Source organism: Heteronotia binoei, chromosome 1 (assembly GCF_032191835.1).
Source record: "Heteronotia binoei isolate CCM8104 ecotype False Entrance Well chromosome 1, APGP_CSIRO_Hbin_v1, whole genome shotgun sequence".
Taxonomy (NCBI): domain Eukaryota; kingdom Metazoa; phylum Chordata; class Lepidosauria; order Squamata; family Gekkonidae; genus Heteronotia; species Heteronotia binoei.
The window spans coordinates 46,248,430-46,267,075 of NC_083223.1; the positions used below are offsets into that span (position 1 = coordinate 46,248,430).

The window sequence follows — 18,646 nt, forward strand, 5'->3', positions numbered from 1 at the left end:
CTGCAACTTTTTCATACATTCCCAGGGTCCTCTCTTTCCACCCTCACACCTGCATGCACCTATCTCTTTGTGTATTCTTCTCCAGCTTGCAAGCACTCCTAATGCCCATGTTCAATTGCCTGCACTACCTACAAACCCCTTCCTCAACAGCACTGGCCAGTGTATGCAGTTGGAAGTGCTGTTGCCATTGCCATCAGGAATTCCAGTGCTGTGTACCACCCACACTGGGCCCTGGCAGCTGCTGTACCTCAAAATATGCTGACACATTTAGGAGGCCCTTCCTTCAGCTGCTGCTACTGGAACCCTTCCTCAGGCTACAACCAAGCTTACTTGGTTTCAAGAAAACCTTTTGACAGCTATTTTTCATACTTTTCCTTGACTGAAATACTGGGAAATTGTTGTGAAAGGTAGCAGAGAATTGTACTGCAATTCATGAATTAATTTCAAGTTATATAAAGTTCAGATAAGCTTTTCTGCAGTTATTTATGAGGGGCTTGCAGCTGTGTTTCCCATACCTTTAAAAGCAACCAGTTGTGCAGATATTTAGTCGGTGAACTTATTTTATCTATTTTAATATTTACAGGAGGAGTTTAATTTTGGTGTCAGACAGCTGTTAAAAGCAGGACCAGTAAAATGGTGCCAAGTTCATAGTACCATCATTTCCAGTGCTATTGAGATATACAACAGTAATCTCCAATCTCTTTCTGCCCCACACCTCTCACTCTCTCTCACTCACACAGAAATCTCATAGAAAGGCCAGCTGGCTACAACTGGGGGTGCCAATTTTTCATTGGCAGAGCTCCTATGTCTGCAACAACAATATGATGAACAGAAAAGTTTCATCCAATAAAAATGGAAGGAAAGAAAGAAAGAAAGGGAAAGAATGAAATGGAAGGAAAGAAAGGGAAAGAAAAAACATAAGAACATAAGGGAAGCCATGTTGGATCAGACCAGTGGACCATCCAGTCCAAAATTCTCTCATACAATGCCCCAAAAGCACCAGAATGTCCACCAGTGGGACCAGCCACTAGAAGCCCTCCCACTGTTGCTTCCCCCCACCCCCAGCACCAAGAATACAGACAGAGCATCCCTTGCAAATGGAAAAAGAAAGAAGGGGGGACAAAGGGAGAAAAAGCCTTACCATCAGATTACCCCAGCCAGCAATAATTCTGCCCAGGAGTCATTTGGTAAAAAAATAGCTACTGGAATGCCCACTCCCCACCCCTCCCAGATGAAAAAAACACACAAACCTTCTTTGCCGCCCAGGCCTCCCGGGAAATCTCCCCAAAAGAACATACTGCAAGGCACATGAAGGCTCACACCTTGAAGAACACTTCATGGATCTAAAGTGCCAGTGGACGCCAGCTTTTCTGTCAAACACTGGGAGAGGGGGAGAAGGAAGGAGAGGCAGCCCATCTCCTCTCTGCACAACACAAAGATAGAGTGTATCAGTCTTCAAGGTTAGCTTTTCTCTGCACAACAGAGAGATGGTGGAAGGAAGGAAGCAGAGCAGAGGTCATGCTTTACTGAGGGCAGGGCTAGCTTTGGCTTTTCTTGTGACCCGGTAGTGAGGCTTCCGTGGCCTGGTACCGGGTTCTGACCCTGCAAATAGGAAACAGTGATCTAATCCCTTGAAGCGTGTGTGGGAGAAGGTTTCTCTTATGTTCTAACCCAGTGTGCTGCAGCAGTAAAAAAAAAAAAAGGAAAACTCTTACGTTAGGGATGATTAGGAAAGGGATTGAGAATGAAGCAGCTGATACTGTAACGCCCCTATATAGATCTATGCAGCTGCCTCATTTGGAGTGTTGTGTAGATTTAGAGGAACTGATTAACTACTTTGTGAAACAGGATTCTGGTCTAGATAGACCACTGGTTTGATCCAGCAGGGCTTTGCTTATGCTCTTATGTTTAAAGCATGTTTGTATTTTGAGTAAAAAATATCACTAATTGGGTTTGCCTTTGTCCAGCACCAGCTAAGTGACATTTATTTCAGATCCGTCCCTCATAACGAATGAGTTCAATACCCCCGTTGTAAAAGAATACTTTAATTTGGCTTATTTTTTTAATAAATCGTTTTGGAACCATCCTATGATAGCAAATCAATGAAAATTCACTCATGATCAAAATCAGGGTTTTAATCAGTATTTCCAGCAGTAATTACCAAGTGATGTTTTCTTCTTATGAAAATGCTTGGTGAGATTGGACAGATGTTCTACAGAAACATAAAGATGTGCATCAAACAGGAGCCTCTTTGTCCCCCCTCCTCACAGTAGCTGCAGCAAGATTTTGTTTACTGAAATCTCCCAATCCTTGCGGGGGATTACTGAATGAAGGCAAAAAATATTTCAGGCAAAATCCATGGGCTCCTTCCATTTACTCAGCTACAGGGAGTAATCTATGGTTTATATAATTTGTAGATTTTTTTCAAAAAAGTCTAATTATGTTGCTGAGCACATACTCAGATAGCAAAAGGGGGTTCATTTGGGGGAATTTGCTTTAGACTCTGCCCATATTTATGTACAAGATGTCTCAGAAGGGTGGAGAAGGCACTCTATGAAAAGAACTCTGAGCTAATTAAAAGAGTGCTTTGTCTACGTCTCTTTTTCCTAGACTTGTGTATACGTTCTCAGTTTATATTAAACTTGGCGCTCAGTGAAGTTATTTAAAACAGAATGCCTTTTTATATACACAATTGCTGCTGAAACACTTATAGTGACAAGGAATGAGTATCTGTCATGTGACTTATTGGTTTTCATACAGAAGCCTGTTTTTATGAGATTTCAACCACGAAAAAGCTCTTTTGAAAAGAAATGAGTTTGCCACTTGTATAATGGGTTTATTATATGTCTTTAGGAAAAAATGTGCAAGTGTAGCTATGCTTTCAAGTAAGAGGTGTGGGGTTCAGTTTTTGAAATACTTACTTCAGTAGATATTGAATAACTGGTCTGTGTTTGAAAGCCAGTTTCTTTCGTCATTTATGTCCACATGTTTGTACTGTGGTTTGGCAAACTTTGCAGACTTAGAGTTGTTGCTTTTTAAAAAAAAAATGAAGCCTTTTCCTGTGTTCCTTTCCTGCTCAGTCCAGTTGGAAATATTTTTTATTCCACACGTGGCAGATTGGGATTTCTAGGCATTCTATATATGCGAGAGTGCTAGCAAATGGCTCTCTTTGTGTGGGGATTCAAATTACAATAGATGAAAAACTGTCATAGATGATCACGTATCGTGTGTGTTTAGGCATCTTGGCATGTAAATGGAATCTAAAAATAAGTTTAATGAAAATGGAATGCTGTCTATTTTAATATAAAATTTGGTTCAATTGCCATGTTCAGAGAGGTGCGTCTCGGAAGGAATGGAGTTGAAGAAATTAAAAACCATCCGTTCTTTAAGAATGATCAATGGAATTGGGATAATATTCGAGAGAGTAAGTACCCCCTTTTGTTTGAAAAAAATGCATGTTCTTTTTTATATAAAAGAGAATGCTGCTTTGAGTTAGTATTAATTTAAAATGGTCTCTTTTTGTGCATCACATTTTTTCTGCTAATGTCAAGGACTCGTAATTTTCTAACTGAACATATGTAGACTGTGAAAGTGTTACATGCTCTTGGAATAAATCTCATGTGTACTTTCCATATGTTTAAAAATAAATATATGTGTAAAAATATCATTTCTTTCAATAGTAACTGCCTACAGTGCAGCTCTCCATGAGCACATGGGTGTGCCTCAGTGGCAGGGACAGCTATGCACGTGCAAAGGGACGTGGAGCTTCCCTCACTGTTAGCTTCCAGGGAGAAGTTCTGTAGCTCTGCTAGGGCTTCCAGGCTGCTAAGGATGCTCTGGATTAGCTGGTTGGTGTTGTTTTTATGTACATATTTAAGGTTTAGTGTTCTAAGTTTCTTATATTATCCATTTGACATAACTTGATGACCAAGTACCACTTTGTATTTATTTTTGAAAATCGCTTCGCTTTGACTGTAGCCTTACCAGTTCATTCACGTTTCGTACAATTTGGCTGGGTAATCACTTTTTAAAAGTTTAATCTTACCCATGATTGGCTATGCTTGGAGACTTGCAATTAGGTGGCATAATTATGTTGTTGCTGAGTAGTACTTTACATTTATTTATATATTGCATAAACTGAATTATAATATGTTGTTGCATAATACTTATAACCAATGTTTCCTCTAAGCTGAGTTAGTGTGAGCTAGTTCAGTTTTTTTAGCCCCCAGCTCTCACATTTTTGTCTTAGCTCAGGAAAAATGGCCCCAGAGCACACTAATTTATGCAGTAGCTCACAACTTTAATGCTAGCAGCTCACAAAGTAGAATATAAGGTAGACCGTTATTATTTTCCCTGTATTGCTGTTGAGGCCGAGATGTGTGGCTTGCTTATGGCCACCTAGTGAGCCAATAGTAGAGCCAGAATTTCAGCCACAGACCTCATGGATCACAGCTGATTCTCTTTGCAACTATGTTACCCCCATAGAAACTAATTAAATGCTGAAGATTAACCTTAAACGTTTAAGCTTAATTTTAAACCCAAGTATCATTGTGATCCATTCTCAAGATAAATTATGCCCAGGAAATAAAACAATATATTTGTTGGGGATGGGGTTTAATTCTGGTGCTGTTCAGCTATAACTAAATTTGTAGCAGTTTTGGTTTCATTCCAGTAGCTGACTTGGAAAATGTTTGAAGTCACTGTAAATATGGTTGAGATTGCAATTAGGATTTCCAAAATGGAATGCAATTCCGGGATTGTTTAAAAAATACTCACTCACTCACTCACTCAGTACTCACTCACCGTACTGTTTTCAGAATTCTTCTTTCTAATTTTCAGAGTATAGTATGGCTGGAAATTGGCCATGCTCTGTGCTGCTTGGGATCCTGCAGGCCTGAGTGCTACAAATGCCACCTCTTTGTAATGGAACGTGTTGGTCAATTTTGTGTTGAAGTTTATAGGCAATGAATTTTGTTCTAATACAGGTCTCTCTCCCCCTTTTTTTAGCTGCTGCACCAGTTGTACCTGAGCTCAGTAGTGACATAGATAGCAGCAACTTTGATGACATTGAAGATGATAAAGGAGATGTCGAAACATTTCCAATCCCCAAAGCCTTTGTTGGAAATCAGCTGCCTTTTATAGGATTTACCTACTATAGAGAGAACTTGTACGTGATGCATTTCTGGAATTGTCATTATAATGCTTGTTTCAACATTGAATTCTTTCAAAATATTTAGTTTATAGGGTTAAATGCTCTAATTTTGTAATTGACATGAATATTGTAATCAGTACAAGCATTTTGTGCTTCAGCAGAGGTGAGGAAGGAAAGAATGAAAAAAACAAATAGAAAAATTTGTAGTATTATTTATATTTATTTTCCTATCTGCATATACTGAATCTGCATTACTTCATGTGAATGAAGCATTAAACTTATGTAGGCAGTTGAATGGTAAACTGTGTGGGTCTGAAAGAAAGCTCTTGAAGATCTTTGGGTTTCTGAAAATGAAAAGGTAGTTCAAACTGAATAAGACTACCATCATTCTGAGAATAGTTTAGTATGGATTAGGATTTGAGATGTTTTTTTAAAATGAGTTGGTTGACATGGTTGCAAGAGTTTTAGAACACTTGAATTGTTTTCAACAGGTTACTAAGTGACTCTTCTCAGCCTTGTAGGGAAAACGAATCCTGTAGGAAAACTGAGGTATGGATACTTTTAATTAAATGTTAAACACATGTAAAGTATTTTTACAATAGTGTACCTTTGAACTGTAGCATCCTGTATTCACTTTTGCACAGTTAGGATTAATTGTACAAATCTGCTATTATCTATGAATAAGTCCCCATAAAGTGAAAGGAATTGTTGGCTATTAGATGGTTTTATGTTTTGGGTTTTAATGCAGCAAATTCTGCAATTCAAAGAAAATAAGTATAGGCCATCTTGTTAAAAAAAATAATCATTGACCTATTTCTTTTGTTTGTCTTTACAGGACAGCGAAGAGGTAAGCATGTTATTCTACATTATGAAAGATAAAAATACTTTTATTTCTGTATAGTGGTGTTTGAATTATTTGTTCTAGTTTATTTTTTTAACAACATCAGTGTTTGTTTATTTAGAGCATAGACCTAGTCTTTTAAAACCCAGTCATTGGCTATGCCTGAAGTAAATATTTTCTACATGGTGGAGTATTTGAGAGCCATTGCCAGACAAGAAATGTTTATCCAGTTTTGGAGTAGTGACAGTGTGTAAAAATTACAAACGTGAGAAGAACCCTGCTGAATCAGATCAAAATCCATCTGTAATGGGACACTGTCACGCCCACATTAAATTAGAGAATCTGGATAAACACTTTTAAAAGGATTTTGCCTATGCAAACTATTTAGCAGCAGAGTTCTCCCGGATTTATCTTTTAAAGGTTGTTTATCTATCTTTAAGTCTGATAATATGAACAAGTAAGCTGTAAATTATGTTCTTTGAACCAGCAAACCTTCTGAGACTTTTATCTTTTATTGAAAAAAAAATGCAAGACAGTGAGAAATACAGATGTGGAAATTAGTGCTACAATTACTGTAAAATTACTGCTGAAATCGTCAGAGTTCCTAATATTGCTTAATTGTATTATGAGTAATATTTTAAAAGCAAACCAGGTTTCAAGTTTTGTCTTAGTGCTTTTAGGGATTATCAACAAGCGGAAGTCACACCCAGAAATCTCACCTAATCTTGTTCTATCCAGAGAAATCTGTTGTGTTTACCGCAGTAGTGCTTATTGTAGAAAAATATCAGTCTTTTTCTAAATCTCTTCTATCATAATCATGTGATTACAATCTTAACTAAATATGAGATAATCAACATAGGTGCAGATGAGCCAGTCAGCCGGTACATAAGAGTTACATCTGACAAAACAAGATAAGAAGACCAATCTGGTAGCAGCTACAAGCATAGCCAGCTTCAAGAGGGGGTTAGATAAAACTATGGAGCAGAGGTCCATCAGTGGTTATTAGCCACAGTGTGTATATATATGTGTGTGTGTGTGTATATAAATAAAAATTTTGGCCACTGTGTGACACAGTGTTGGACTGGATGGGCCATTGGCCTGATCCAACATGGCTTCTCTTATGTTCTTAATCTTAACACTTAACCTCTATTAAAAAGCAGTTCATCTAACTTTTCTGTCAACTGTCACAGATTAAAGTAATTTAAAGCAAAGATTTCACTGACAGTTGAAGTGTGGTAAACTCTTAAGATCAGCAAGAAAAACAGTTGTTCAGTTTCTGCTACATATCTAGTCCAGCCTCCTGTTTTTCCTCAAAGATCAACCATCAGATGTTCCTGAAAGGATTATTTGCGGCACACAGAAGACCACTGTTTCAGCTTCTTCTTGTCCCCCAGCATTCAGAGTTGCATTGCAAATGAATATGAAGCATTAAACCATTAAAGTGTAGGTTTGCCAGCCCCCCTGTCTGGATGGGGGTTCCTCCACTTTTGTGGACTTCTCCCCCCCCCCCCCGCAAATGCCCTGAAATGCAGCACAATGACATCACCCTGAAGTGATATCATCACACTGCCAACATTGTGCAGCAACACTCCAGGTTTTGGACAAAACTCTATGGTAAACTTGGGCTCAAAATCATAAAGTTTTGTCCAAAACCTAGAGAATGCAGCACAATGTTGGAAGCATGATGATGTTTTTTCCAAAGCGTGTATGGCATGATGATGTTTTTTCCAAAGTGTGTATGGCAGAAGATCCCAGGAAGGATCCCTGCTGGGTCAGAGGTAGGACCTAGCAACTGTGATAGTAATTTATGAAGGACAGGTCCAGCATTAATGGATCTATCAGTCAGTAATCAATTTGTTTAGTCTACTTTTAAAGCCAGCTGCCATAATTGCATCTTGTGGTGGTAAGATTCATAAGTAAATTGTATTAACTTGTTTACTTAAGTATTTCCACCTTTCTTTTAAGAGCTCAGCGTAGCTATTAAAATCACAACAAGCAGAAAAATACGACACTACAGTGATGTAGATAAAACCTGTACCATCAAATATAAACTAGAATCATTAAACACTTTATAGCCTAACCAGTGCTCTCAGAAAATAATTCACAAAGCAGCACTCTCAACCAGAATTCTTCAAGATGTAACACTAGCACCAAATTGTTTTAATGTTTTAATTGTTCATTGTTTAATTTGTTTAATGTTTTCTGTTCAAGTTTAGAATTGTAAATGTTTTATTGTTGTGAGCCGCCCTGAGCCTGCTTCAGCGGGGAGGGTGGGATATAAATCCAATAAAATAAAATAAATAAATAAAATGGCCTTGCAAGCCTTCCTAAAACACAGGCAATGAAGGTGCCCTTCAGACTGTTTCTGGAAGGCTGTTTTCAGTCCAGCAACAGACAAGGCCCTGGAACAAAGTAAAGAGCCACGTATAGACTTTTAAATGATCATAGTATATCCCCTGCCAGGTGGTTGGATGCAATAGAGGACAAACTTCAACACTTAGGCTTTTCCAGCATAGTGCTCTTGGATCTTGGCTGTCAGGGAGCTAAAACTCTAATTAAGCAGAGATTATGGGAAACCTCCTTCCAGTTGGGCAGAGTTAAAGTACATCTTGTCCTGGCAGTGAGGAATTGCAATCAAAACATCTCTCCACCCACTCTCTTCTCTACACTGGAATACCCTAACAATTGCAGGGCCTTTATCCTTGTGCGATTGAATGTCCTTCCATCTGCCCTTCTTAGAGATTTGCTCAAATTCCATATGAGAAACTTTTCTGCCCCTTCCTCTCAGATATGGTCAAAACAATTGAGCACATTTTATAATAATGTCGATTTTACCAGAATATCCAAAATATTTATATTACTCCAATTATATCCAATTTCCCAGGTAGAACAAATCAATTTTATATTTATCTCCTCCTTGGAGATTGTTGTAATGAAATAACCCTTAAAGTCGCCAGATTTTATGCTCAGCCATGTCTATTTAGAAAGAAGTGTACAACTTAGTTTTAATATTTTATCCCAGTATTGTATTTTATGTTCATTGTGTCTAGTGTATTTTCGCTTTGGAACCAATGTAAATGTTTGCTGATGATTTTGATCTCAGATCATAATAAACTTTACAAAGGGCAAATGAGCATAACTGGTTCATATTGGTTCACATATGGAAATTCAGGCACTGATTGTTTATATGTGTGTGTGTGTGTGTATCCTGAATGTACTGTTTGTCACTTTCATTGCGTGCCCGATTAACTAAGGTGGCTGTCCCCTGCCATGGGTATCCTGCCATTCAATCTTATGCAAAGTTATTCCAATTGAAGTAATTCTGCATAGGATTGCACTGTTAGATGCCTTTTTAGCATACTTTTTGGTTGTAAACTTAAATTTATAGAGGAGATTAATACAGCATTTGCACCAATTATAAGGAAGGTATTTGTTGAATTTTACCAGTAACTATAATGTCAGATTTGAATTACAGAAGTGAATTATATTTTGTAATTGGTCTGTTGGTTTCAGTGGGAGATGTGTTTGTTCACTTATGGCCTTCATTTCACCCATTAAAGTTTTCATAGTTTGATAATAAATGTGGATCCGCATTTGTAATTCTGTTTATTGTAAATATCTGTGGCCAGAACTTTCTCCAATACAGCAAGACTTTTCTTAGTAGAGAGGAAACATTGGATCCATCTGTTGTATGTCAGTGGATTTCATTCTGCTGTGGCATAAATTATTATATAATACCATTTTCCACTCTAGATATGCATTCTAAAAAACCCGTTCAGTTCTCCCCTATAGAAATAACTAGCAAATAAATAATAATATTTAGGCCTAGCTAATACGCTTTAGGTTTCTGGTATGTATCTGTGTAAATAATTTCCTATTTGATAAGCACTTAATATCAAAACTCTTTCTTTCTAGTTTGCACAATTTCAGAAAAAAGTAAGCAAGTTAGAAGATCAGCTTCGTAATGAAATACAACTCAAAGAAGAGCTGGAACAGAAATGCAGGTAATAGCTTTTCCTCTGCCTCTCCATACATGGAATAACTTTTTACAAGAAGTGTATAAAGGGGCAAAAAATAAAGAATGATGCCTGCATCAAGAGCCATAATACCAAAAGAAGCCTATATTTAAAGCTTTTTGGTTGCCTTGTGTCAAGGACCCAAGTCTGGGTCCCTCTGAACTCACCACTTCTTGAGCAAGTAGGCAGCACTCAGAGTTGTGGGTTCTCAAAGCTATATGCAAACAAGAAACCAGACCTTGGTAAAACATATGACGCTTTATTAAATATTTAAAGAACAAAATAATACTAGGCAATACAGTCTCTGTGATCTTGCAGCAAGAAAACGATAAGTGCAAGCTAGAGGCTCAAGTGTTATCTGTGTAGCTGTCCATTGCAATGAAGCTTGACATAGTCAGAGCCACTGTCCTGTGTGATCATAAAGTTAGCATGGCTTCCCTCTTGTCTATGGCTTAATTGTAGCCTCTTGCCATCTGTTGTCAGGTGGTTCTTCAATCCAATCAGGGTGTTTGCTTGTTGGAACTCTCTGGAAGATTATGACATCGCTCTTATCTCACCCTCCCATCTAGTTAACCCTAGGTTCTCATGATGAACCATTTACCACATTCTTGAATCTGGCCTTAAAAGAGATAGAGATGATGTAGGCAGGGAGGCCCAATTATGGACACCTGCAAGCTGAAATAGGCCTAGTAATACCCACATTAACCCTTAGGAGGAAACAGGGTATTTTGCATCTCACCTTGTGATTTTGAATACTTATTGAGTTCAAGTTACTCATATTCAGCTTTCTGTCTCTCCTCAGGATATCTTGCTTGTGCTGTGGACCATGTACAGCTTGTATTGGGCAGAAAGGGATGAGGAGGGATGGGGACTGGGAAGACTATGGGTGTCAGCACACAGCCTCCTCATTTCCCCTGATGGCCTGTTGCCTTGCTTGCATGTGCGGGAGATGTTAGAAGTCAGGCTGTATCTCTTATCTTTCTTTAGCTATCTGTGACTTATCTTGTGCATTTTATGGTTCTGGTCTACCAACTGAATGCTCATTTTTATCCAAGTACAGTGTAAATCGGTTTCAGTTATATTTAAAGAACTCTGTGATTCTCTTACCAGCCTTTTGCTGGTAAGGATTAGCTCAGCTAGTTTTTGCATGATTGCTGTACCCTGTAACTTACAGAACCAACATGGAGTTGTGTTTGGACAGTGCTGGATTAAACCCTGTGGAGGCCCCTAAGCAGTTGAAATCTTGGGGGCCTCCTCGCAAATTATCTCAGAGTCTGAGTGCCCACCCCACTGCCCACAGCTCCTGCTGCAGCCTGCAGGCAACTTCTTAAAAGCCCCTTTTACTAAACTGCGAGGGAGAGGCAGAGAGAGGCAAACTTGGCAACCATGCCAGCAGCAGCCACACCAGGCAAGTCAGGCAAAGAGCAGCTCAGCTGCTGAATGCGCATGCAGACTGGGAGGGCTGCAAGCAGGGGGGAAACCGGGAGGAAAAGCCAGCCTGGAGCTCCCAAAGGTGTGGGGGCCCATAGGCCAGGGCCTACTTGGCCTAATTATTAATCCGGCTCTGTGTTTGGAGAAGTTTTTGTTACTCCTTCCTGGTCTTTGTGCATCATATTGATGGACTTTGTGACTGTACAGATCTGCAGTTTGGAAACTTTGAGAATGAGCTTTTAGATGCAAAAAAATTTCTCCTTTCAAAAGCATAAGTTGGGCTCTGCATGACCACATGGTCATGCACATGGTCTTCGTGGTTTCTGTGCAGTCCCACACATGGGTCTTGCCGCAGGCAACGGATCCGTACCTCGGAGCTCCAATAGCTCGCCTATAGCGTCTTTTGGCGCGCTTTCCTCCCGCCCTGGGGAGCAGGCAGCGACTGCGCATGCCTGGAGCGGGGGGAGAGCGCCCATTCCACTCAGTTTCTTCCCTACCGCCGCCCGGACATCACCTACCTCGCTGCGTTTCCTCCTTAGCTCGCTTTCTTCTCCATTCTTCTCTTCATCTGGTATCGTATTCACCTCGCCTTTTTATTCCTTGCTATTTTTTGTCCCTAAAAATATATATTAAAAAAAATCCATTTCTGCGCTTCCTTTCCCCTTTTCTTTCCCTCCCTCCCCTCCCTTGTCCGGAGCGCATGGAAGGGAAGGTTACGTTCAAAAAGTGCAGGCGCTGTGGGGCTAAGATCCCCACCACTGACGGCCACAGCCATTGCCTCTTCTGCCTTGGAGAAGCCCACCGGGTTGACTCCTGCGCACATTGTGCTAATTTCGGGAAACAGGCTCGTAAAAATAGTGCAGCAAGACTCCGGAGCTTTCTGCTTGAACTGTCTTTGCGGGCGATGCCCGCGTCTGCCTCGCCGCCTCCCCCACCTGGAGCGGGAGATTCGGCCACTTCGGACATGCCTCTCTCTCAAAAGCAGACGCACAAGTCCAGAAAGAAAATTTCGAAGCACGCCGGGACCGGCCATAAGTCTTCTAAAAAATCGCGTCACTCCGGCTCCGAGGATTTGGCGCCGAAAGCACCGCGTCACTCGAAAGCGACTGATTCGACTCCGAGGAAGTCTTACGAGTCGCACCCGACCTCGCACCCGCATCGGGCCTCGACTTCGGCTCCTGACGCTATGGATGCCGCAACCTCGACCGCTCAACTCCTGCTTCCGTCAGAACTCTCGGCTCCGTCAGATGTAATCACTGATATACCGCAGCTCACTCCTCACTCTTCTACGGCCGTAGAAGTGTTTCCTATTCAGTCTCGCTCACCGTCGGTCCGCAGCGTGGTTCCGTCTGACTTTTTGGAACCCGACCCATCCGATCCTACTCAACATTACGTGAAGTCTTCACTTCGACTCGGATCCTTCCAGGATGTCGCACTTTCGCCACTGTATAGGGACTCAGCGACCCAAAGCTCTACTCACCGACTTCGTTCACGCTCTCCAGAGACCCAGCCCATACCGCGTCGGGTTCGATCACGTTCCCCGACACCTATGCCTTCTCGGTTTCGCTCTCGCTCCCCGCATAGACACCGTGATTCCGGCTCCTCCGCCTACTATGACCGGTATGACCCGTATGCGCGCCCGCACCTCGACTATTCATCTCGTCCGCGCTACGACTACTCTTCTCAGTCACGATCGCCTTCACCAAGGGTTAGGTCTCGCCATCGCCTATCCCGTTCCCCTTCCTACTAGGGTACTCACCGCTCCAGATATCTAGACCTGGGTCGTGATGTTGTTACCCCTCGGATCCGCTATGACGACTCTCCTCGAACCCGAGCATATGATTCTCACCGAACCCGAACATACGGTCGGCTCCGAGACTTTCCTCCAATTCGAGACTCTTCTCGACCCCGTGACGTCGATCGACTCCGAGACTTCTCCGAGCTTCGAGAATCCGATCACCTGCCCCTTCGGCAGTCGGTACCGTCTCCAGTCCCTGATCGCCCTCGGGACCTAAATAAACCCGGTACCATCCCCCCCGGAGCCCCGACGGTTCCCATCTGGATTTCTCCAACTCGACCAGCCCAGGACACTCACGCTCCTAAGCTTCGGGCTTCGGCCTCGGAATCGATCGCACCGCGCCACTCTTCCAATGCTGATGACTCCCAGTCCGATCGGGAATCCTCCCTTTCATCGGATTCGGAGGACCACCCTGCCTCTGTTGCCTCGGAGTCTGCACCACAGCTGCGCCTTTCACCATCAGATGCTTCCAAAGCATATCTAAATCTCATCACCATGATGGCTGATGCTCTCCAAATTGCCTTGCCGTCTGACTCTCCTAAATAATAATAATAATAATAATAATAAATTTTATTTCTATCCCGCCCTCCCCACCTCAGCAGGCTCAGGGCGGCTAACAACATTTTATAAAAACATACAATAATAATAATAAAACCTTTAAATTTAACAATATAAAACATCAACAATAAACTTAATAACATTAAAACCAGTTCAATAAATAGAGTTATTCTGCGGTATAGTTCTTCAACCGCGTTGGCGGCTCCTTAATTTCTGATCTTCCTAACAGTCCGGGTGTGCAAATTTGAAGAGGACGGTCTTGCAGGCCCTGCGGAACTGCTCAAGGTTCCGCAGGGCCCGCACCTCCTCGGGGAGTCGGTTCCACAGAGTAGGAGCCGCAATCGAGAATGCCCGTGCTCTGGTGCTCTGATATTTTATCTCCTTCGGCCCGGGGATGGTCATTAGATTTTTCCCGACTGACCTCAGTGCTCTCTGGGGTTCGTATGGGGAAAGACGGTCCCTCAGGTAGGCAGGTCCTCGGCCATATAAGGCTTTAAAGGTAACGACCAACACTTTGTACTGGACTCGGTATACAATCGGCAGCCAGTGCAGTTCACGCAGCCCCGGCTGTATATGCTCCCGTTTTGGGAGTCCCAGCAACAGCCTGGCTGCCGCGTTCTGCACTAGCTGCAGTCTCCGAGTCCGGCACAGAGGTAGCCCCAAGTAGAGGGCATTACAGTAGTCTAATCTTGAGGTGACCGTTGCGTGGATCACTGTTGCGAGGTCCCGACGCTCGAGGAAAGGGGCCAACTGCCTTGCCCGCTTCAGATGGAAGAATGCTGACTTGGCAGTGGCTGCTATCTGGGCCTCCATTGATAGTGAAGGCTCCAGTAAAACACCCAGGCTCTTTACCTGGCGCGCTGCTTTCAATAGCGCACCATCGAAGGCCGGGAGAGCTATTTCCCCTCCCAGAGCGCCGCGACCCACGCAAAGGACCTCTGTCTTCGCTGGGTTCAGTTTCAGCCCACTCAGCCTGAGCCATGTCGCAACAGCCTGTAAAGCCCGGTCGAGATTCCCTGGTGCGGAGTCGGGCCAGCCGTCCATTAGTAGATAGAGCTGGGTGTCATCTGCATATTGATGGCAACCCAGCCCAAACCGCCGGGCAATCTGGGCGAGGGGGCGCATATAGATGTTGAACAACATCGGGGAGAGAACTGCTCCCTGAGGCACCCCGCAATCCAGTGTGCGCCTCCGGGACCGTTCCCCCCCAATAGCCACCCTCTGTCCCCGACCTAGGAGAAAGGAGGAAAGCCATTGCAAGGCCGACCCCTCAACCCCAATGTCGGCGAGGCGGCGCGTCAGTAGCCGATGGTCGACTGTATCGAATGCAGCCGACAGATCTAACAACATCAGCACCGCAACGCCGCCTCGATCCAGTTTCAGACATTGTACATGACTTAGTACAGGCTGACTTCCCACCAGGGTCGCTTCTCCCGATGCTACCTGTACACCTTGAAGGGTTGCGAGAGGCGTGGGACAAGCCGGCCTCTGTCCCACCTACCTCCAAACGATTTGACTCGCTCTACAGGGTACATGCCCCGGATGCTAAATTCTTGGCGACACACCCAGCGCCCAACTCTATTATAGTTCATTCTGCCACTAAGGCCAAGCCCTCACGACACCCTACACCACCAGATCGCGAAGGGAGAAAACTGGATACCTTGGCACGGAAGTTATTTACTCTGGCTTCTACCAATTCTAAACTCAACAATTACTTAGCTTATTTTTCTGCCTATGTCTTCAATCTAGCCAATCAATTTACACCCCTGATCCCCTCTCTCCCTGAAACCTCTCAGAGAACGGCCTCCAATTTGGTGTCAGAATTGTCCAGAGTCTCCAAACAGCAGATAAACACCGTATGACATGCTGTTTCCTGTTCTTCGAGGGTCTTCGCCTCCTCCGTCGCCTTGCGCCGTCATGCCTGGCTGCGTTCTACTAACTTGCAGCCCGACATCAAGCAGAAGATAGAGGATCTCCCCTTCGACGGCCTAGGCCTCTTCCATGCGTCCACTGACGAAGTGCTAACCTCTGTTGATGATGGCCGCAAATGTGCCAAGCGCCTGGGAGTTTCCCAACCAAACTCACAGCAGTTCAATCGATCGAAGACTTGGAGACCATCATTTCCGAAACGACAACGGTCACCAAAACAAAGTGACTACTGGAGGCGAAAGGGTCCACAACAAAAACCGCATTTCCAGCAGAGACCTAAGCCCCAACAAACCAAGAAGGCCTCCTTCCAGACTAAGCAGTCTCTTTGACTCTTTCCAAACCCCACTTGCTCTCCAAACCCCACCGGCTTACAGCACACGTCTCCTTCCGTTCCTTCCCACTTGGAACTCGATCACAACCGACTCCTGGGTGCTGACCATCGTGCGCCTAGGTTACGCAATCGAGTTCATTTCTCCACCTCGCCACCACTACTTCATTGCTACCCCCCCGTCTACACTCCTCCATCAGGAAATCCTGGACTTGCTCCAGAAAAATGCCATAGAACCCGTCCCTCCTCAACATCGAGGGACAGGCTTCTATTCGAGATACTTTCTGGTCCCCAAGAGGGATGGAGGCAAGCGTCCCATTCTAGATCTGCGAAACCTCAACCGGCACATCGAATACAGGAAGTTCAGAATGATCTCCCTGTAGTCCATCTTGCCCCTTATTCCCAGAAATTCCTGGATGGCTTCTCTAGATCTTCAGGACGCTTACTTCCATGTGACCATTCGACCTCAACATCGGAGGTATCTGCGATTCGCCATGGGCCAGGACCACTTCCAATATGTGTCCCTGCCATTCGGCCTCTCCACTGCACCCCGCGTTTTCACCAAGTGCATGGCAGTGGTGGCAGCTGCTCTTCGCATTCGGAACATCCCAGTCTTCCCATATATCGACGACTGGCTTTTCATAGCTCCAACTCAACATCAGCTGCAGAGCAACCTCAACACAGCTCTCACCCTTCTGAAATCCCTGGGCCTTCGTGTGAATGCTTCAAAATCTCACCTCACACCTACCCAGGACCTCAAGTTCATAGGGGCCCTTCTGCGCACTTCTCTCCATCGTGCCTTCCTCCCCGAGGATCGGGCACTAACTATCATTGCCTTAGCCAAGTCAGTTCAACAACAGCCTCGTCAGTCTGCATTCACAATCCAACGCCTGCTGGGCCTCATGGCCGCCACAACGTCTGTCCTTTACTTTGCCAGGCTACGGATGCGACAACTACAGCTCTGGTTTGTACGAGCCTACCATCCTCAGGCGCAACCGCAGAGCGTTTTACTCACTGTCCCACAGAGAGCACTTCTTATTTATTTATTTATTTATTAATTTCATTTATATCCCGCCCTCCCCCACCTTGGCAGGCTCAGGGCGGCTAACAGCAATCCATAAAAACACACCATAATAATTAAAACATTAGAATTACATTATAGAACAATAAAACATTAAATTAAAAACCAGTCTAGTAGATACAATTATACTGCGGTATAGATCTTTGGACCGCATTGGCGGATCTTTAATTACCATTTTTCTTAGCAGTCCGAATATGCTGATTTAAAAAGGATGGTCTTGCAGGCCCTGCGGAACTGTTCAAGGCTCCGCAGGGCCCGCACCTCCTCGGGGAGTCGGTTCCATAGGGTAGGGGCCGCGATCGAAAAGGCCCGTATTCTGGTGCTTCTATCTCTCACATGGTGGACTATACCCGACAATCTGCTCGCAGGCATGCCGTTTCTACCGACTCCTCCGATGGCTGTCGTGACAACAGACGCCTCCAAGTGGGGATGGGGAGCCCACTTAGAGGACAAGACCGTCAGGGGGCTTTGGACTCCCCCCGAGAGGGCCATGCACATAAACTGCCTAGAACTGATTGCTGTGCACAGGGCCCTCCAATCGTTCCTCCCACTGATAAGGGACCGACACGTTCAGATTTCCACGGACAATATGGCAACAGTTTACTACATAAACAAGCAGGGAGGCACCAGATCCCTCCGCCTGTGCCGTATAGCCGTACTGCTCTGGGAATGGTGTGTCAAGCACAACATCTACATGACTGCCATTCACCTCCCGGGTGTGGAGAATGTTCTGGCCGACTCCCTCAGCAGGTTTCGCATAGACGACCACGAATGGTCCATCAATCCGACCTACCTTCGTCGTATCTTCCGATGCTTCGGAACGCCCAAGGTGGACGTCTTTGCTTCCAGGGAGAATGCCAAATGTCCTCGATTTTATTCCAGGAGGGGCAACGACGCCTTCCTTCACAGCTGGACAGGTCCTCTTCACTACTTCTTCCCACCAACCCCCCTTCTGACGCGGGTGTTGGTAAAGATAGCACGAGATGGCACGGACTGCATCCTCATTGCTCCATAGTGGCCTCGGCAACCGTGGTTCACGAGGCTTCTACAAATGTCCCGCCACACTTACCGCTGCCTTCCTCCGGCGGGCGATCTTTTATCACAGGCCAGTGGTCAGGTTCTGCATCACAACCCTCGGGTTCTGGCCTTGGCAGCCTGGAGAATACATCCGCCTGCCTCTCCACAGAGGTAGCCAACATCATCCTCAACGCAAGGAAGCCTTCCACTAGACTTTCGTACCAACGCAAATGGAAGCGCTTCTGCTCTTTCGCAACGTCTAATCACCTGCAGCCAGAGTCAGCACCCCTTAACCTGATCCTTGATTATCTACTTTCTCTACAGAAATCAGGACTCTGTTATTCCTCCTTAAAGGTTCACCTTTCTGCAGTTTCTGCGTTCCATAACCCGGTTGATGGCAAAACAGTGTTCTCCCATCCCTTGTCTAAGTCCTTTCTTAAGGGCATGTTGCACCTTAATCCACCTGTTAAGCCCTTCGTCCCGACTTGGAGTTTA

General features: G+C 44.2%; 1 protein-coding gene across 1 annotated transcript in view; it reads left to right on the forward strand.

Annotated features, from left to right (window-relative positions):
- Window positions 1–18,646, forward strand: part of ROCK2 (Rho associated coiled-coil containing protein kinase 2) — a 115,548-nt gene that overhangs the window by 65,663 nt on the left and 31,239 nt on the right. The window contains exons 8-11 of the mRNA XM_060233879.1: window positions 3,333–3,424; window positions 5,008–5,167; window positions 5,644–5,701; window positions 9,909–9,997. Coding sequence (XP_060089862.1) covers window positions 3,333–3,424; window positions 5,008–5,167; window positions 5,644–5,701; window positions 9,909–9,997 — 399 coding nt within the window. The remainder of the gene's footprint in view (window positions 1–3,332; window positions 3,425–5,007; window positions 5,168–5,643; window positions 5,702–9,908; window positions 9,998–18,646) is intronic.